Source organism: Bos indicus x Bos taurus, chromosome 15 (genome assembly GCF_003369695.1).
Source record: "Bos indicus x Bos taurus breed Angus x Brahman F1 hybrid chromosome 15, Bos_hybrid_MaternalHap_v2.0, whole genome shotgun sequence".
Classification (NCBI taxonomy): Eukaryota; Metazoa; Chordata; class Mammalia; order Artiodactyla; family Bovidae; genus Bos; species Bos indicus x Bos taurus.
This window is the reverse complement of record NC_040090.1, coordinates 67038240-67060417: the sequence shown is the minus strand read 5'-3', so window position 1 is coordinate 67060417 and position 22178 is coordinate 67038240. Positions and strand designations below refer to the sequence as shown.

Here is a 22178-nt window from a genome sequence, read left to right as displayed (position 1 = left end):
GGTAAATAAGCCTTTTTTAAATCCAAGTGAATAAACTTATTCCAACTATAATGTATTTGCTGGTGAGTTTTATATTGTAATCTCTGACTCATAACTGAGTTTTAAAATAAAAGTATGAGATCTCTGTGTCTATCTGGATGTATGTATATCTATGTATGTATGTTGTAAACATATTTCTATCTCTAAATAGCATTTTCCAAAAATAACTTGTAAATTGCCTGTATTTAATTGACATGAACAAATAAGCACTTATATAATTTTCAAAAATACAATAAAGGGAATTACCTGGCAGTTCAGTGGTTAGGAGTCCACGTTTTCACTGCTGGGGGTCTAGGTTCAATCCATTGGTAGGGAACTAAGATCCTACAGGCCACGTGGTATGGCCAAAATTAAGCCAAATAACTCATGTCCATGGGATCTGGGAAGTGTTCAACATTTGGTTAATGCTGAATTGGTTAATACCAAGTTAGTATTTGGTATTAAAGTTAGTTTAAGTTGTTGATTTAATTAATACATACATGTCTTTAGAATCATCAACATTAGGCATACTACTTTTATTGTATGTAGGTTTACTGAAAGTCAATAAGCTCATGTTATCTCTTTTACAAAATGGTCAAGAAGAAACATAACTTGGTATGATATTTTTGTAAGTAATAAAATAGAGATAAATGGTTTAAACATTTTTAGGTGAACTCTTTGAGAATAATTGCTTTACGATATGTCTATCTAAAAATATTTTCTGCATATTTTTGGTAAGTTGAAGCTTTAAATTTTGCTAATTAAGTTAAATTACAGGAATTCATTGAACACCTAAAACATTTTTAATTAAGATAACATGCTGAAGCATTTATTGCTAAAGAATTCTATGCTTACTTACTTTGACTTCTTATAGCAGAGAGACTAAATATGTTTTAGACTATTAGTATATTTTATGTTTTTTTGAAAATTATTATAAAGTAGCACGTAGTTTTAGAAATTAAGATTTTTAAAGGACTGTATGTGTATAGTAGGTTATGTGTTGGTAAGAGAAAGTGTGAAGAATGGAAATTTTTTGTTAAGGAGAAAGAAAGGATTTTGTCCTGAAGCTGTTTATTTCTAAACTGACCACAGGATAATTTCCTTGAGAGGTGTTTTTTTAAGTTCAAGTTGAGATTCCTCATGAAAATTTCCAGCAAAATCAAATTTAAATGAACCTATATGATAATTTATGCAAATTATGCTCACTTATGCAAATAATTCAGTTCAGTTCAGTTCAGTCACTCAGTCGTGTCCAACTCTTTGCGACCCCATGAATTGCAGCACGCCAGGCTGCCCTGTCCATCACCAACTCCCGGAGTTCACTCATACTCACGACCATCGAGTTGGTGATGCCATCGAGCCATCTCATCCTCTGTTGTCCCCTTCTCCTCCTGCCCCCAATCCCTCCCAGCATCAGAGTCTTTTCCAATGAGTCAACTCTTCGCATGAGGTGGTCAAGGTACTGGAGTTTCAGCTTTAGCATCAGTCCTTTCAAAGAAATACCAGGACTGATCTCCTTCAGAATGGACTGGTTGGATCTTCTTGCAGTCCAAGGGACTCTCCAGAGTCTTCTCCAACACCACAGTTCAAAGGCATCAATTCTTCGGCAAATAATTAGGACAATTTTATTGAAACCAGACTTATTTTGCCAACAAATTAGTCTTAATTTGGCTATAGTTGGCAGAAATGAGGGTAATTTTAAAGAGAAAAACCATGTTTCAGTAGTGTACCTTTGTGGATATTAAATTCTTATATTGTTAATTGTCTTTGAGGTTTGGTATTTGATGCCTAAGACTCACTTCCTAGATGGCTCCTTTTTGCTATGTTACATTATTGTAATGTTTAATTGAATTACTAAAAGGACATTCTAAGACCATTTTGAAGTTCAACACAGTAATATATCTTTGGATGAAGGTCAGGTGCTTCATGAACAGCAACCAGGAGACTGTGCATACTGGAAAAGGCATTATTTAAAGGATTTTCTCCAATCCAGATGGAAGAACTCTTAACTAGTTCATCTGCAGTAAAACTGAAAGGAATTAATTCTAGACTTCATATTCCCCACTTTAAAAGGCCCTGAACTGGACTGGACTTGTGAGAGGATTTCTGACCTCAAACTCACCATGAAAACAATGTTCAAATAGAGAAAATATACCTTCAAAAGGTCAAGAAGAAGACAACAGCAGTGATAGACAACTGACCCTAAAACCTAGACCACTCCTATAAGACCTATCCCACTAAATCAGTAGTACTGTTTACTGGGTATTTGTCTCCCTATCAAAATGCCAAGCTACTGTTTTACTTCTAGCTATACTTTTGCCTCAGTGTTCAAGATGGAAAGAAAACATTTTTGTGAAGTCATTGCAGAGTATAGTTACTCATGACATGTACTACTGATTGCTTTAAGTCTATTGCTAAAAGCAAACATAAAATGTATGTGTGATAATTTGATATAATTGATAAAATATATAGCATATAAAGGGCTTCCCTGGTGGCTCAGAAAAGAATCTGTGTGCAATGCAGGAGGCCTGGGTTCAATCCCTGTGTTGGGAAGATCCCCTGGAGGAGGGCATGGCAACCCACTTCAGTATCCTTGCCTGGAGAATCCCCATGGACAGAGGAGCCTGGTGGGAAAAGAGTCAAACACGACTAAGCAGCTAAGCGCAGCACATAGCCTATAAAATATTTCCCCAACAACATATATCTCTGTGCTTGTTCACTATGTTTGGTTAGTTTTTCCCCGGATGGACCTCCAACTGGTATTAAAGGCTACTTGCATTGGCAAGAACCAGTCTGCCAATGCAAGAAACATAAGAGACCTGGATTCGATCCATGGGTTGGGAAGATCCCCTAGAGGAGAAAATGGTAACTCACTCCAGTATTCTTGCCTGGAGAATCCCATGGATAGAGGAACCTGGCAGGCTACAGTCCATAGGGATGCAAATAGTTGGATATGACTGAAGCAACTTAGTACGCATGCAAACTGCATAACTAAGCAAATATAAATACACACACCCATGATCACACCCACACCCAGATACACACAAAGAAGACCTACCACCAGTGAGGGACATGATGGACCCAGAGCAGGCAACAACTCTGGCATCAAAGAACAAATATTTTAATCAACAATAATTTCTATTAGCTTAATTAGCCATGAGTATTCTTATTCCTTCTTGTCCACTGCTCTTTTGATAGACAAAGAAAAGATGATCCCAAGACTTAGTTTTAAACTCTTGGTAAACATCATTCTATAAGTTGTATACCCCATATGATTGAGTGGTAGAGCAATTAAAGTGTTTGCCTAGAGGTTTTTGATATATGCCATCTTTGGCGCTTTAAGTCCAGAGTAAGAGACTGTGCCTTCTGCCATAGAATCTATCTGACAGCACAGAGGAGCAGCCATGGTGACTGGAAAGAGCTCTCTCTGATCTGAGTTGGAAAGAACTGAATCTGCCTGTCATCTCTGCGTTTCATTAGCTCTGTGTTTGGGAGCTGGTTATTTGTCCTTTCTCAGCCTCAACCTTCTCCTTTTAAAATAAAAGTTATCAATAAAAGATAAACACTTCACAGAATAAAAGGAAATTAAATACATAAGTTCCTAACACAGTAGATGTGAAATAAGATTTATTTAAATATGCTGTTTATAAGTGAAGTTAATTAACCCTACCTGTATGAAGTTTGAAAAATGAAATTTCCCCAGTATTTACCTTGTTTGTAGATAAATTTTAAAATGTACCCAATATACTGGGTTTGATGAGTCAATCATAAACATCTCAAACTATTCAGAATGATGATAGATTTAGATCAAAAGAAGCAAGAACCATGAATATTTCATAGAGCAGTAAACTGCCTTTGGAAAAGTTGCTTCAACTGCTCATAATTTAAAAGAAGTTTAGTTTGCTCATTACTGTAACAGAACTGTTAGAATTACAGATTTCATGCCCCCTCTTTATTATACTGTGGGGGCACAGCTCAAGAATCTAATAATAGAAATGCGTACATGTCTATCCCAAGGATTTTTCTATCTAACCAAACATTTATTGATATGTTCAATAGATACTTATCTAATGATAGTAATGGACCAACTAGGAACTAAAATTTAGCATTGAAGAGAGTCCCCATAGATGAGAAACAAACATAGGAGAGACACAAAAACAAATCATAGAATGTGATAAGTGCTATGAGCATGTTCGAAATGAGGCCCAGAAAATGGAATTGCCTGGGGATAAGTTTCAAGAAGTAACACCTAATTGCAATCTTAACAAATTAATGTCAGGGGAAAAAAGAGGAAATTTAGGGCAAAGGGAATAGATGTGCAAGCTCACTGCAGTATGAGAGCATCAGTTCAGTTCAGTCGCTCAGTCATGCCCGACTATTTGCAACCCCATGGACTGCAGCATGCCAGGCTTCCCTGTCCATCACCAACTCCTGGAGCTTGCTCAAACTCATGTTCATCAAGTCGGTAATATCATCCAGCATCTCATTGTCTGTCATCCCCTTCTCTTCCTGCCTTCAATCTTTCCCAGCATCAGGGTCTTTTCCAATGAGTCTGCTTTTCACATCAGGTGGCCAAAGTATTGGAGCTTCTGCATCAGTCCTTCCAGTGAGTATTCAGGACTGATTTCCTTTAGGATTGATAAGAGAGCATGGCACACTTGAAAACTACAAATGTTGAAAATGGTTGGAAATAAGAGGTGATGGGAAGGGGTACAAGAAGGATAGGTAAACAGAAGAGAAGCTACATGGAACCACTAAGAAGGCTCTTCTGTGTCAAATTTTTTAAAAGACATTCTGAAAGCAAGATAATAATAAAATATACCCAGAAGAGGTAACATATTCAGAAGAAAAGGGGACAGAATTTGTTTAGTTTGTCTCTAACTACTGGGGGTGCTCTGGGCTTTCAGGACAGGATTCTGGGTGATGGAATTTCAAGGTGGTGACTGAGACAGACCTTCTTGAGACAGGCTCTGGAACCCCATGTAGGAATGGCAAGGATCATGTACCAAAATAACTGAGGGACAGGTGGGAATGGCAAAAAGTATTAGGTCCCAGTGGAAGTGAAAGAGGGCTTCTCCCCTTGAGATAGCTTCTAGATTGACTGAGAACCCCAAATTAGAAGAAAACAATGGCAGTACTATCATTTTATAACAATATTCACACACTCATCTCTGGGTCAATGGAGCAGAGATGGAAATGTGGTTATAAAGGCTGATCAGATTGGAGTATCTTGGGGCTTTTTTCTTAGAGCTATGGTTTGTATCATGAATTATCTGGATAATTTCTTATGCTTAAAAGGTTAATTACATGGCAGTTCTAGGGAGAGGAGCTGGTGACCAGATGTTGTATTGGTGCTGCTAGAAACTGATAAAAGCATGTGTGTTACCTCAATGTAAAAAATTGTTGGATAAAAATGAGATGTTCCAAAAGATACCCAATTAAGTAGTTTAGGGGAGACTGGAAGAAAAGTGTAAGCCAACAGCACCTTCCTTTTAAAATTCATATGGTTTGTTGGCATTGTGAGAGCTGCTCAACTTTAAGATATTCTTGGATCTTGGCATCCCAGAATTTATTATAGGAAGAGACCATTACCCAACAGAGAGCTGTGCAAACAGTATGATGGTTACTGGGGAGGACCGTTCTGACGGTTATGGATAAATGTTGCGAGGTGTTCCAAGACTCAAAGTCTAGTATCTGTGTAGGCACAGACATCATTTAGAAAAATGTCAGTGGCAGGAGGCTTGACAATGAGGGATCCCAGAGGTAGATGAACTCAGAAATCAACTCAAGTCAGAATCTTGAGATCTGTCCTTATGTGGTATAACTTCTGCCAATGATTGGAGAGGTATTCTATACTTCAGCTAGCAGGTACTTTCAATTTCCTGAATTACGTCATGCTCTCTGGAGAAGGAAATGGCAACCCACTCCAGTATTCTTGCCTGGAAAATCTCGTGGACAGAGGAACCTGGTAGGCTACAGTCCATGCAGTTGCAAAGAGTTGGACACAACTGAGCGACTTCACTTCACTTCACTTCACTTCTGACCTTTAGATCTTTATTAATGCTGTCCCCTCTGCCTAGAATCTCCTCCAATAACATCCTATCCTTCCCGTGTCAAAGAGCTTATGCCATGATGATCATCTGTTTGTGTCTCCTTTGATAAATCATATTCTACACGAGAACAGGACTTGTTCGTCTCATTTTCCGTTTTAGCCCCAGGGACTAGTACAATAAGCTACCTGTAGTTTCACATAATTATAATGAATGAATGAATTAAAGACAGAGAAGCTATGTAAGCTCAAGTCTATGAGCTATAATTTTGTTTAGCAAACATAATTCAGCATTTTGTTTCCTGAGGAGAGCTAGCATCTTATTTGGGGGTAACTGGACAGCTTTTGAGTGACTAGGGCCAATATTGATATAGTACTGTGATGATTCAGGAAAACTCAGGCCATAGGAAAGATTATACATAAAAAGAGACTATTAAATGAGACTGGAATTTAATAATGACTAAGAGTCTTGAACATGGGAGAAATTAGGCAAAATTACTAGTCCCAGCTAAAGGATGTCCTACCTCTTCAAAAGTGACCCATAACAGATTCTATCAGGAGATCCAATCACATGAAAATAGAGAAAAAGCAGGTGAGGACTGACAAGCGAGAAATATGCATAGAAAATTACAACTATTATCTTTAACTAGGCTGATGTTTTGCAATGCTAAAGAATGTGAGGGTAAAATTTTATACTCTAATGGTTTAGAGCTCTATAATTAAGCATGGTTTGTATGCAGTCCCCAACAGAAATTAATCTGGCATTTTTGTCATCCTAGCTTCACTACTCATATCTGGTTAGTGAGGCCTACGATCCTCAGTTCTCACATCCGCTAAATGGAAATAATGCATAGGGAGTGCCCAATTCAGGGCTTCATATACAATGGACTCAATAAATGGTACCTGTTATAAATGTTGGCACCAACACTCAGAGGAACAGAATTTATCATTCTGTCCATTCCCCTCTCCACTACCACACACATACCTTCTCAAACACATATACAAACATTGGTAGATTTTCTGAGATTTTCTTTGAGTAAGAAAAGGACTAGTAATTCTCTACCAAGGGGCCTGGAGCCATGTGCCCATGAGTTAGCATACTGCGCACTAAATCATTAACAATTGCATATCCATATGTGTAGTCTGACTCTGAAATTGGGAACATGACATTGAGGACCATACACTGTTGTTTCTCAAATTTTGTGGGAACCCATCAAAATAATAACACTTTTTTTCCTTTATCTCTTTCAGGGTTCTTTGCCTTGGCTGCACATTAGAATCACCTGGAATCCTTTTAAAAATAAATAATGCTCAGATTCAATCCCGGAATAGTGATGTTAGAAACTCCTGGAAATAGGGCTCAAGCTTGGGTCATTTTCTGAAGGTTCTAGGTGATTCTAATGTACTAATTCCACAATTCTAATCTGCTAAGTCTGTGGAGACCATAGACTATAGCATTGGCATCATTAAGTAGCTTGTTTAAAATGCAGAGTCTCAGACCCCAATACAGACAAAAATCAGAATTCAAACTGAATTGGAATTTGCATTTTAAAAAGTCCTCCCAGTGATTCATAATCACATCAAAGTTTGAGAAGTACTGGTATAGGTATCAGTGTTTCTCACCTCTGGCTACATAATATATTTATCTAGAGGACTTTTGGAAAATGCAGATTCTTGGGTTCTACCCCCTGAGATTTTTATTTAATTAGTGTGAGGAGGACCCAGAATAAATATTTTGAAAAATCACCCCTAAATAAACAAACTGTGCATACAGGGATGAGAATCACAACACTAGGCAGGCAAAGGCAGTGATAGGCTACATTCAGTAAGGATTGACTTTATGAGGGGTACTATGAAAAATGAGGCTTAACAGTACTCTCTTTCTCCATGGTTACCTTGAGATTAGCACAGAGAACAAATGTGATCTATCTAGTGTGGGGTTTTCTAGCAACAGGCTTAAGAAATGTCTATTTCATGTATTTACAAACATGAATGTTGTAATGTTTCTCTGTTACAACTGTAGTTTATTAGTGACTAGCTCTATTTGCATAATGAGTATAACCAAACTGGAATATGCACCTCATAGGGACATGACTCATGTTTCAGTTTTACTCAAGGGGAAATAATGTAAATATATATATTAAAGCAAATGGAGATATTACAGAATAAAATATACCTTTGTCAATTTTAATGATAAAACAAGGCTTCAAAGAAATTTTGTGCTTTTAGTGAACAGTTCAGGCTGTATTCCAGACCTCCTAGTGAAATGGATTTATTTTCCCTTTGCCCTTGGGACTAATTCAGAAGGCAAGTTTGAGGAACACTCAACCAATGGAATTGTTTGAAATATGACACTCTTAATTGACTTGGTTTCAAATCCTCAGCAGTTGGAAGATCTTGGCTTATCTCAAATGCTAGAAATATTATAACATTTGTCACTTCAGTCTCAGTCAAGGATTAAATGCAGTATCACAAATAGAAGCTAAAATAAATTCTAAAAGTCTTATTTTTGGTTGACTTAACTTTATTCACATGATAGTTATAGGGGCTGACAAAGACTTCCTTTAACATTTCTTTCTTCTGGCAAGTTGATTTAGAGTTTGGTTGCTGAGTGTGGGTTGAAGGGATGTGTGGTGAGACAGCTCAGGAGCTTGTTAACATTCTATGTCATCATGAATCCAGTTTACTTTTAACCTTGCGGCTTGTCTAACACATTTGCAGTAAGAAATGGGGGAAAAATCTAATGCTTACTGGCAAACATTTTGAAGCCATTGAGAGCAGCTCTGGAGGCACCCCAGATATTGTGCGAACTGGTCAGAAGTGCCATGAGGTGCCAGAAAAGGCATCCCATGACAGTAGTGGGATGTCAGGGCATACAGAAGACAGCCCTGGAGCATTGCAGTCAATTCCAGGAGCTGTGGCATCTCAGTACTGATAGGACCTCACAAGGAGCCATATAAGGATGACTGTAATCAGGACAACGGTGAAGTTGAGACACAGCTCCCGGGTGGATCGTTCCATTCTCAGAGTGGCTTGGTGAGAACTGAAGGCAAACTTCTGAGGGCACACCAAAGACCTCCTGCTTGTCCTTACCTCCTATTAGAAAGTAACAAAGAAAACATAAGAAATTAGTGAGCATTCTTTCCTCAAAAGAAATAGAAGCATTATGGAAGGGAAATGTGTGATAGGCTGAATTGTATCCCCCACTCTAAATTCACATGTTGAAACCCTAATCCCCAGTATCTTGGGATGCAACTATATACATTTTTTTTTTTAATTGAGGAATGTGGTTATATTTGTAGAGATAGGGTCTTTCAAGAGGTAATCAGATGGGTTAAATGAAAATGGGTTAAATTAAAATGAGGTAATTAAGATGGGTCCTAATCCAATATGACTGTTATCCTTATGAGAAGAAGAGATTAGGACACAAACATATGCAAAAGGAAGACCATATGAAGACACAGGGAGAAGATGGTCATATGCAAGCCAAGGACAGGTCTCAGAAGAAATCAACCCTGTCAGATATTTTGATTTCAGATATCTAACCTCCAGACTATGTTTGGACTAGAATTATTACTTTTCTCTGGGTCTCCAGCCTCTAATTTCCCCTGAAGATTTTGGACTTGCCAGCCTCCACAATCATATAAGCCAATTATATTACACACACATACACACACCCTCCCTGTAGATTCTGTTTCTCTGAGAAACATTGACTTACACAGACAGCCTTTTTTTTTTTTCCTCTAGGCCTGATGTCAAAAAGACCAATACAGTTCTGATTATTCTTCTGTGATGATTATATTGATGCTATGGGGCTTCCCTCATAACTCAGTTGGTAAAGAATCCACCTGCAATGCAGGAGACCTTGGTTCAATTCCTGGGTCAGGAAGATCCACTGGAGAAGAGATGGGCTACCCACTCCAGTATTCTTGGGCTTCCCTTGTAGCTCAGCTGGTAAACAATCTACCTGCAATGTGGGAGACCTAGTTTCGATCCTTGGGTTGGGAAGATGCCCTGGAGAAGGGGAAGGCTACCCACTCCAGTATTCTGGCCTGGAGAATTCCATGGACTGTAGAGTCCACAGGGTCACAAAAAGTCACTCGACTTTCACTTGATAAAATACAAAATATTGCATTTTTCTTTCTCCAACTTCTGTGCGAATGTGTGTGCATGCTTGCTTGCTTTGCTACCACCAAGTAAGGTCACAAAAACAGAAAAAAAAAAATGTTATGGCTTAGAATTTTTCTTGCTTCAAATTACATACAGAGGTAGGATACCATAATTTTTCAAGTTTCAAGCTGATCTATCTTTGTCTAACCCTGTGAAAGCATTAAGTAGTTTCAACAGCTGCTTGGCCTCTTGAAATCCCTGCATTGGGCATAGAGCCTACTGGGGTCAACCAAAAGTCCCTCACATAACAGGCACTCAGTCCAAACAGCAAGTGTTAACCCCATGGGTACTTCTATTTCAACAAGGGCTTGTGCCAGCTATTTTTAGTCAAGTCCAGGATGTGCTTATATTGTAAACACTTCAAAAAGTGAGGGTGGTATCTTTATAGTCTGTATAGATAATACTTACGGAAAATCATGCTTTGAGAAACATAAAATTATTACTTCCAGTGATGTGGCATAATTGACACTGTGTATGTGCAAACCAAATGAAAGTAAAGATTAAAAATAAAATTTTAAATATTTAGAGCAAAAGTCTATTGTGGAGTAGAAAAAGTTCAAGGGGAAAAAGTGTTTTATTTTCTAAAGTGGAAGTTCAGGAGGAAGAAGTCTCCCCTGAATTATGAATTATAATTACTATATTTCTTTTATTATTAGTGTGCCAAATTATTAATTGCATAAACCAGTCAAATTATCCTTTTTAATGTTTTATGTTATTGTTGCTATAACACATAAGTTCAGATAAGATTATATTAACAGGTACGTTGTTGAATGTTGGTTTAAAATATGACCAATGGTAACTGATTCATGTTTCACTTTCTTTTTAATTCTTACTTATATTTTTGCCCTCTACACCATTTCCAATGAAAATCTTTACAAAGATTTGCTTGAAGGAGAAAGTAAACAGAAGAAAATAAAGTATTAAGGAAGTAGAGAGAATGTATAAGCATGTACATCAGAGCAGAGGAGAACAGGAAGTTGATGAATTCAGGCAAGGAGCCTAAGAACAAAAGAATCTAAAGACTCTAAAGCAGATTTCCTTATGGATTTATTAATGAAATTAAATCCTGGTCCAAACACTAATTTATTTGAGTAAGTCCCAAAGAAGTACAAAGATATGTAAAAAATATGAGGCCTTATTTACAATGATCAAAACAACCCATTATTTTGCCCAGAGAGGGCAAAATAACTGTCCCATCAAATCTTATGAGACTGTGACCCAACAGGAACATATTCAGAAAATGTTGCTGAAAGTTGTCCAGAGCTTTGTTCATGTGACCTTCACAACAACTCTGACTTTTACAACTCAGGCAAGTTTTGCGATTTTTTTCTCTCCCAAGATTATTGCTAAGAAACTGACTTTTAGAGAGAGGTTAAGTTGTTTGTGTGATGACACATAGCAAGTTAGAGGCAGAACTAGAACTGGCAGACTGGAAATAGTTGTTGGATTGTGGTTACTCTTAGGAGTGATAACATGAATGATAACCACAAATAACTGCCCTGGCTAGTGTAAATTTTTGACCTTTGGGAAAACAATTTGACATTTTAAAATTAAGGTTGATAATGTTCATTCTCTTTTATCTGGCTCTTTCACTCCTACTTTAGAAACTCAAGCACATATACACCAGGATTTATATGTATAAGAATGTTCATAGCAACATTTTCATAATATCCCTAAGCTGGAAACAACTCTAATGTTCATCAGCAATAGAATGAATGTGAACTGTGGTATGTTCATACTTTAAAATGTTATAGAGCAAATAAAATATATGAACTACAGCACCACATAATAAGATGGGTAGATTTCACAAAAATAACTATGAAGCAAAAGAGGAATTTACAAAAAGAAACACAGAATGTAATTCTATTTCTTCAAATTCCAAAACAAGAAATTTAACTATATTGTTTAGGAACGCAGACAGAAATGGTAAAATTATAAAGAAAACCATGGATAAGACCAGCTCAACAATTAAGATGATGATTACTGATGATGAGGCAAAAGAGAAAAGTGATTAAGAATGGAATTCTGGAGTGCGCCAATGACAATTTCTTGACCTGAGTGATATTTATACAGGTGTTGCCTTACAATAATTGTTCAAAGGGTATGTTTTATGGACTCTTCACATTTTTTTTCAATGGTCTCTGAATTGACAGCTACTCATCACACTTCTTTATTACCTATGGTTTACCTCTTACTATATCTTGCACTTTGATAGCTTAAATGCTGTTGTTTTGTATGTTTTTAAAGTAACAAAGCACAGCGTTAAGGTGGGAATTTCTAATGAATCCAATTCAATCAACATATAAGCTATCTATAGGGAGTGGGCTCTAATTTCACACACGTTTATACCAAAGTTAAGTAAAACCTCAGATCAGAAATCTTCCATTTTTCTGCTGTTAACCCACAAAGACAATTTTGGCCTCATTTTAAATCTTTCCTGACATCAAGATCACAGTATATGATTCAAAGTGAAAAAACAGAAGAACTCTGAATAAACTGTTTGATATTGACTTTCTTTGAATGGAGACTTTGAAAAGATGGAAGACATATTTTCCTGTATGATATTTTTTAATAGGAAGGGAGAAAATGCATGCCATATAGAAAGGGAGAAAATGCATGCCATAAGGTGAAAAAAAGGAAAACAAGAATCAATAATATTCACTTTCTAGTCTAAGAAACACTGTACAATAGGCATTGTCTATTTCATTAAGAAATGTAACTATTCCTGTGCTTTTCTTATTTGCAACTTGTACACACATACACTCTGTATGCTAAGCTTAAAAATCCTGCTGTTACCTGAATAGGGTCAAGGACACACTGGGCTGCAATAGGCTTCTCCTCTCTCTCTCCAACTTGGGCTCCAACTCCTTCTTGTCTCCCAGGCTGTCTGGACTTCTGGGCTCTGGGCAGGGCCTAAAGTAGTCCAAGGGAGGTGGCGATCACTGTGATGTCACTGGTGAAACATCTCGAAGGAACAACCTCCAAAGGTTGGAGGCTATTTGTGTTTAGGGGGACATGGAAATGTGTTGACTAAGGCTATTCCTTTGGCTGCGAATTTGTATTATTAATAAAAGCTCAAGGACTTAAAATCCTTTTCTTTCCAGTTGACTTTCGGTACAATTAATGTAGGTTTTAAATTCATCTTTTACATCTTCACAAGTATCTCTAATATGTGTTCAAAACACTGTAAACCGAGAATGATAGACTAATATTAACAAATTTTTACTGCATTTGGCTGCCTCTTCCACTTAGCATATGAGGGTGTAAAAATGTAACTTCATTTAACCACCCATATTTTCAGCTTTTTTGAAGTATAAAGAATTCTCTTCGTGCACACACACTCCTCAAACCACACACATGCACCAGAATTCGATAGGTATCTTTTAGCTCCTTCAAAATGGACTTCAGTCCAAGTGGTGAAAGCTATCTCCCCAATCACCTGTTCCACATAACTTTCTGGCTAAGCTGTATGTTGCAAGTTTACACATTAATATACAGTTTCATCTGAAACAGCTGTGGAAGCCATGGTTTATATATCTCTGTCAATGTACTAATACAGCAGTAAACCCATACAGCAAAACTCAGTCATTTGGATAGACTGGAGGTAGCAGGAGAACTGGTAAAAACTAGTGGAAAGCGTGAGTTATAGAATATATCTGAAAGAAATAAAATTGTGTAACATTCAAATATAAACATTTACTAACATTTGACTACTAGAATGAGTTTGTAATAAACATTTTAGGTGTCTGGTGGTAAATGGAACCTCTGACGTGTTTAACAGGGCTTCCCTGGCGACTGAGTGGTAAAGATTCTGCCTACCAATGCAACAGACATGGGTTCCATCCCTGGGTCAGGAAGATCCCTGGAGAAGAAAATAGCAACCCGCTCAAGTATTCTTGCCTGGGAAATCCCATGGACAGAGGAGACTGGCAGGCTACAGTCCATGAGGTCACAAAGAGTTGGACCCGACTGAACAAATGAACACAAAGTATTTAACTGAACTTGAAAATACATCCATTAAGCATGACCCCAGCAACTGTGTTTGTTCATCAAATTCTTTCTTTATAGATAACAGAACAAACTTCCCCTCTGAATTCCCAGGTAGCATCAATCAAAATAATATATTCCCGGAAGACATAAAGAAAATTCCCTGTGTATGCATGCATGCTCAGTTGCTTCAGTCATGTCCAACTCTGTGCAACTCTATGGACTGTAACCCACCAGGCTCCTCTGTCCATGGGATTCTCCAGGCAAGAATACTGGAGTGGGTTGCCATTTCCTTCTCCAAACTTTTCCCCATTATTCCTCATGAACTAGAAATATTACTAAAACAAAAACTTTCCACTCCATTTCTTCATTTTTGATATAAACTCAATGTTGGGGAACCTTAATACAACATTCTGTTGTCACATGCCTTGTAAAAAGACAAGGCTTAACGAAGTGATAGGTAGGATATAGAAATTATAGTTCAGTCAAACACTGGCAAACTCCTTGAATGTAGTCAGATTTCTATCTTTTGCTTCCAAGACTTTGCCAGATTGTTTCAAATACTAGGAATATTTCCCTACTCACTGAGTCACACCCATTCCTTTATTAACCACTCAAAATTAATTTTTGTCCAGTTAAAAAGTTATATATTTATTATAATATATTGAAAATATAAAAGTATAAAGAAAATTTAATATCAGCACCCAAAAGGAAAAAAGTATATATTACTTTTTAGTCATGTTTGAGGTTACATAGACACAATCTCAAATTTGCAAGATATTTTCAGTAAAGGAATCTGATTCTTGAAAAGCCTTTATCTTTTATAATTCTTGCAGGATTAAGGTACTTGTACTGTACCATGTGTTGGTATTGGATTTATGGGGCAAGCATTTATTTTGTATATGTTAGAATAGGAATTAGCTCTCCAATATTTAAAATGCTAAATACAATGGGGAAGGGTTAGCATATCACAACACAGCTCACCAATACTGTTAATTTCATTTATTTGGTCAATTTCAATTACCAATGAAATGTAACTTGAAAGATAAAATCCTACTGCTTATTCATGAGTCTGTTTCGTTGTTTGTTTGGTTGTCCCATTTAAGTTTGTCTAACATTATTCCAAGGATTGCTGTTCCTGGTGCGCTGACAAATTCCCAGACAGATACTTCAGAAGCTTCTTGATATTAATGGTTTATCCTGTGATATCAGGAGATAATACTGAGCATTTAGCTTCTTGTTAGTTGACCTAACTCTCTCCTGAAGAATTTGCAAGCCACCCAAAGTCACATGACAGCCATTCAACCCCAAGTTTAACCCTGAGGATCTGCAAGTTCAAAAAAAAATTCAGCATACTGTCTCTCAATTAAAAGGCGGGAATAATAAGATTTCAAACCTCACTACCAAAGAAAATTTGCCTTCAAATTAATTTTACTTAATTCTCTTGGTATTTTCTTTTCTGTGAGCAATTCCCATGATATAACATTCCATATTAACTTTCTTTCAAGGTGCTGTTCTTCCCATCAGCAGGAGGACATACTAAACTAGTAATCTTTGACATTATTTCTATCCCTGTTAATCTAGAATTTATCCAAAGGCCTTTTGCTAAGAAAACAACATGCATATTGACATTGGTATTGAAGAGCTAATTGGCATTTATTTCTTCCCACCCCATATGTTATATACATTCTTAACTCTAAAATATTTTACCCTTTGAAAATCAATGTTGAGTTCTTATGCCTGATTATAAGATAAACTAACTTGTTTAATTTATTCTCAATTTCTATCCACCTTTTCACTTTGGGAAGCAAAAAGTGAAGACATCAGGTCAGTCCATGAATCAACAAGTCTCTGACACGGTGGGAGAATTCAGTAAGCCCTTGATGAAAGGCAGTGGGCTCAGCCCATCACAGTAATGAGTATGATGATTATGTGCCTCTCTCACCTCCACATCTTCACATTCAACCGTTGATCATGGACCTGCACAGACAGAAATAAACAGCTTTCTGCTATTATCTGTCATTATCCCACATAAGTAGAAACCCAGAGAAAGACGAAACCATATTTCTTGAAGCTCTCTTCATGTCCTTGAAAAATCAATGATTACTATCTGCATTTTAAGCCACTTGTGGCAGATGTGTGATTTTTATCTCACTAACTGAATTTTAATTTCAAAAGCAAGGATAGTTGCCTGTATTTCTTTTGTTTCTCTAACCATGCGTTGAACTGGTAAAGAATCATAATAGATGCTCTAGGATATATAGCAAGGGGCTTAGTTTGAGCCTCCATCACATCACATCTCCTACTGAGATCTAGATGTGTCTGAGCATGCCAGGCAAACCTGGTGGAGGAAACTGAAGTCTACATCAAATCTATTTGTAAAAGGACCTAGAAGCCACCTGGGAGAGAAAATTCCTTTGAAGGGGAGTCGTCAAGAAGATACATGTGGTTTAACAAAAGGGTGAATATTTAAGCTATTCTGTCGCACATAACAGATGCCCTGTGCTAATCTAGGTCCTATGAGAAGCAAGATGCCAAGATGGGACTAAATATGCAAAAAGAAAAATGTACTGAGGGAAATGACCATGAGAGAAAAAAAGGAAGGGTGATTGGACTATAAGACTAATTCTAAGGAAAGTTTGACAAAGCTTTTAGGAAACTTCAAATCAAAGATATCTATCAGAAGTGTCCCACGAATCTCAGCGTGTCCCCCTTTCTATTACTCCCATGCTCAGTTCTTGACTGAGAGCAGCCAGGGAAGCATCGCCTCTGTGAAAACCTGATTATGATTTCAGAGCACAGCAGCTGGAGTCCACCTCAATTACAGTCACATGTTAGAGGCACCTTCCAAGGCCACCAGACTCACACACTACCCATCCTACTCCACTACAGCTTGCTTGGGTCCTAGGGGAAGAGAGAGAGCTATGGATAAAAGCTCTATAAATAACTCTTTGACAATTAATCTCAGCAGTGTGGAACACTGAAAGGGACAGAGAGATTCTCCCTCTACCTGTGCCTTCTCCTGGACCTCGTGTATCCATGGAACCAGCAATGTAATGTCCTTCCACTGAAGTGTCACGGAGCCTGGCAGAAGCAGAAATACTGATCAAGACTTCCTTGCAGTTTATATTAAGCTGTGCAGGCCTTAGTTGCAGATGGCAGCAGAGAAGAACTTGAGCTAAAGGGCAAGAAAATGGCAGGCATTATGTGGTAGCTGACGATACGTGTGCATGAGCACATGTCAACCACCTCCTAAAGCTGCTAGAAATAATCAGGAGGAACATTACAGGGGCATGCAGTCTTGCATAACAAATGGGAGCAAAAGCCAGAAAAATACGTATTAGTTCTGTTTATAATAACCCATTTTAAGTCCTGGATTGGTGAGGTGACACCTGTTAACATCATTTGACTTGGAACCAATTAAATTACTCTTCTCTGGAACAAGTGTATTTCTGGTCTATAATAAGATTCTGCAAGCAAACAGCTTTCTCTCAGCCCATTAAACATAGCTGCTGAAGGGGAGAAAAAGAAAGGAGCAGCCAAAAAAATGTATTTAGTACTAGGCTATATACCAACTGCCCTCAAAACACTCCCATTTTTCATATTGGTTTTGTTATTTTTCTGATGGGAAATAAAAATTCAGCAGACTTTTGATGTGCTGTTACTGAATAGTTCAGGGAGATTCTAGCCAGACACATCCACTTGAAACATTCTATTCTTAGTGAATTTGATCAAGAATATTTTTTCTAAATCTTGAGAATCTGTCAGTCAGAATAACATAATTGCAGTTTCAGTAAGAATGAGATAGATCAATTGATCAGACAAAATTGCTGGTTTTTCTCTGTAAACAAGTTTATTTGGTTTTAGTTTTGGCTATTAAAGTGGAGAGAATAGAGTCATGAAAAATCAAGAAAATCTCTCTCTGCTCTCTGTGAAGATGATAAGAAAACAAAAATGCCTAGTTGCAGTAATGTGAAAGATCGACTGGATGTAAGATCAAGCTGGGTTTCCTTTTGGATGAAGGATATGCTATCTCTGAGGGCAATTGGGCACTTGTTCTACAGCATGCGGAGTAACCTAACCTTTTACACTTTTACAGTAAGTGAATGAGTAGTTGCCAGGACCTAGTATTCTGGGAATTTGGGCGGCTTATCTGGGAGAGGTAGTTCAGGCCTTCTCTCTTTACTGTTTATTTTGTTGCTTCTTGCCCCCATTTGCCAGTGTAGAACAGAAAAGGAGGTCTGCACACTTCAGGCCAATTATATCTGTGTCTACATGAGGGTACACATTCTGTGCTAACAGGCTAAATTTTCTTCTTCTATTATCTCTCTTTTGCAAGATATTACAGCCATTTACATGTCAACCACTCTACCAAGGAACAGCACAAGCACAAGACATCCCTCTCCATTCTCTACAAACAACCACGTCTGCTGAGAACCACCACTTCTTGCCTCGAGTATCGACCTTGCCTACAAGATACCCTTCCTCTGCAACTGCCTCTGCTAAGTACCATGTGAGTGAGTGAAGTCGCTTAGTCGTGTCTGACTCTTTGGGACCCCATGGACTGTAGCCTTACCAGGCTCCTCTGTCCATGGGATTTTCCAGGCAATAGTACTGGAGTGGATTGCCATTTCCTTCTCCAGGGGATCTTCCTGACCCAGGGATTGAACCCAGGTCTCCATAGTTATTGACTCAGATCAGATCAGTCGCTCAGTCGTGTCTGACTCTTTGCGACCCGATGAATCGCAGCACGCCAGGCCTCCCTGTCCATCAACAACTCCCAGAGTTCACTATTGAAGGTTAAAAAAAAAAAAAAAAAGAAGTTACACTTACTTCCAGAGCAAAATGAGGCATTGGGAAGAGGAACTGTGTCTCTTTCTATGTGTTACACCCTGTTGAGGAATACCAAAGGAATACTTCCTCACTCTCACTTCAGTGTTTTCCCTGAAACCCCAATAGGCATCTTTTTTACCTAAGACTCAATTCTTCCCTTCACTACTAAGATTTGATATTGCGCCCACCAAATGTTCCTTCTATTAGGATGAATTCTGTCTCAGGAGGAGCCTAAGTTCCCAAAACAAATCAGATTCTATCAGGCCTGCTCCATCAGTAAATAACACAAGCTTAGGAACAAGACTGGGAGCTGACTGTGGCTCAGATCATGAACTCCTTATTGCAAAATGCAGATGTAAATTGAAGAAAACAGGGAAAACCACTAGACCATTCAGGTATGACCTAAATCAAATCCTTTACAATTATACAGTGGAAGTGACAAATAAATTCACAGGATTTGATCTGATAGACAGAGTGCCTGAAGAACTATGGATGGAGGTTCTTGATGTTGTACAGGAGGCAGTGATCAAGACCATACCCAAGAAGAAGAAATGTAAAAAGGCAAAATCCTTGCCTGAGGAGGCCTTACAAACAATCTGAGAAAAGGAGAAAAGTGAAAGGCAAAGGAGAAAAGGAAAGATATGCCCATTTGAATACAGAGTTCCAAAGAATAGCAAGAAGGGATAAGAAAGCATTCCTCAGATATCTATGCAAGGAAATAGAGGAAAACAATAGAATGGGAAAGACTAGAGATTTTTTCAAGAAAATTAGAGATACCAAGGGAACATTAAATGCAAAAATAGGCACAATAAAGGACAGAAACGATATGGACATAACAGAAGCAGAAGATATTCAAAAAGAATATGGAAGAATGATACAAAAAAAGATCTTAATGACTTAGATGATCATGATGGTGTGATCAGTCACCTAGAGCCAGACATCCTGGAAGATGAATTCAAATGGGCTTTACAAAGCATCACTATGAACAAAGCTAGTGGAGATGATGGAATTCCAGTTGAGCTATTTCAAGTCTTAAAAGATGATGCTCTGAAAGTGCTACACTCAATATGTCAGCAAATTTGGAAAACTCAGCAGTGGCCACAGGACTGGAAAAGGTCAGTTTTCATTCCAATCCCAAAGAAAGGCAATGCAAAAGAATGTTCAACCTACGGCACAATTGTATCAAAATAATGCTCAAAATTCTCCAAGTGAGGCTTCAACAGTAAGTAAACTGAGAACTTCCAGATATTCAAGCTGGATTACAGAGGAAACAGATCAAATTATCAACATCTATTGGATCACAGAAAAAGCAAGAGAGTTCCAGAAAAATATCTGCTTCTACTTTATTGACTACAGCAAAGCCTTTGCTGTGTGGATCACAACAAACTGTGGAAAATTCTTCAAAAGATGGAAATACCAGACCACCTTACCTGCCTTCTGAGAAATCTGTATGCAGGTCAAGGAGCAACAGTTAGAGCCGAACATGGAACAATGGGCTGGTTCCAAACTGGGAAAAGAGAACATCAAGGCTGTATATTGTCACCCTGCTTATTTAACTTCTATGAAGAGTACATCATGCGAAATTCTGGGCTGGATGAAGCACAAGCTGGAATCAGGATTACTGGGAGGAATATCAATAACCTCAGATATGCAGATGACACCACCCTTATGGCAGAAAGTGAAGAGGAACTTAAGAGCTTATTGATGAAAGTGAAAGAGGAGAGTGAAAAGCCTGGCTTAAAACTCAACATTCATAAATTGAAGATAATGGCATCCAATCCCATCACTTCATGACAAATAGATGGGGAAACAATGGAAACAGTGACAGACTTTATTTTCTTGGGCTCCAAAATCACTGCAGATGGTGACTGCAGCCATGAAATTAAAAATCACTTGCTCCTTGGAAGAAAATCTATGACCAACCTAGACAGCATATTCAAAAGCAGAGACATTACTTTAACGACAAAGATCTGTCTAGTCAAAGCTATGGTTTTTCCAGTAGTCATATATGGATGTGAGAGTTGGATTATAAAGACAGCTGAGTGCTGAAGAATTGATGCTTTTGAAATGTGATGTTGGAGAAGATGCTTGAGAGTCCCTTGGACAGCAAGGAGATCAAACCCGTACATCCTAAAGGAAATCAGTCCTGAATATTCATTGGAAGGACTGATGCAGAAGGTGAAACTCCAGTATTTTGGCCACCTGATGCAAAGAAGTGACTCACTGGAAAAGACCCTGATGCTGGGACAGACTGAAGGCAGGAGGAGAAGGGGACGACAGAGGATGAGCTAGTTGGATGACATCACCAACTCAATGGACATGAGTTTGAGCAAGCTCTGGGAGTGGCTTATGGACAGGGAAGCCTGGCATGCTGCAGTCCATGGGGTCTCAAAGAGTCAGACATGACTGTGTGACTGAACTGAACTGAGGCGCAAGTTGAGGTCCTACCACATCAGTGCCCTTACACACATGGTGCAGTATGTTGTGCTTTCTACCAGCCATCTTCCCATTGGAGTCACATAAAAATGGACTCTTCTGCACTACAGACAGAAAACATTATTTCTTACTTCAGTGGTTTCCTGATTAGGTTAAAATCTTCAAGTGCAGAGGCAAGGCCTTAAAGTGATCTAGCTTCTAAACTCCCTGACCGCCTCTGCAGCAATCCCAAACCTGCAGTTCCTCAGATGTTCTCTTCATGTATGCGTATGCCATTCCCTTTGATTATACCACCTTTTACCCCTTTCCTCAACACCTCCCACCTTTGTTTGATGATTAATAACAGTACTTGATTCAAGTGTCACATTCCCTGATCCTAAAGACTGAGACAGATGAATCTCTGATCTGTGTAGCCCTAGTTCAGTTCAGTTGCTCAGTCATGTCCAACTCTTTGTGACCCCGTGGACTGCAGCACACCAGGCTTTCCTGTCCATAACCAATGCCCAGAGCTTGCTCAAACTCATGTACATTGAGTCAATGTTGCCATCCAGCCAGCTCATCCTCTGTCATCCCCTTCTCCTCCTGCCTTCAATCTTTCCCAGCATCAGGGGCTTTTCCAGTGAGTCAGTTCTTCACATCAAGTGGCCAAAGTATTGAAGCTTCTCCTTCTGCATCAGTCCTTCCA

General features: G+C 38.3%; 1 protein-coding gene across 1 annotated transcript; it reads right to left on the bottom strand.

Moving 5' to 3' along the window:
- Positions 1 to 8570: 8570 nt before the first annotated feature.
- SLN (sarcolipin) lies at positions 8571 to 13141 on the bottom strand. The gene is made up of 2 exons (XM_027563848.1): positions 13034 to 13141; positions 8571 to 9163 (listed from the first exon to the last, which is right to left on the bottom strand). The coding sequence occupies exon 2, from the start codon at positions 9086 to 9088 to the stop codon at positions 8993 to 8995; it is 96 nt and encodes a 31-aa protein (XP_027419649.1). The 5' UTR covers positions 9089 to 9163; positions 13034 to 13141; the 3' UTR covers positions 8571 to 8992.
- Between the last annotated feature and the right edge of the window lie 9037 nt (positions 13142 to 22178).

Coding starts and splice junctions, on each gene's coding strand:
- SLN (XM_027563848.1), bottom strand. CDS start 9,088: ATGGAACGATCCACCCGGGAGCTGTGTCTCAACTTCACCGTTGTCCTG.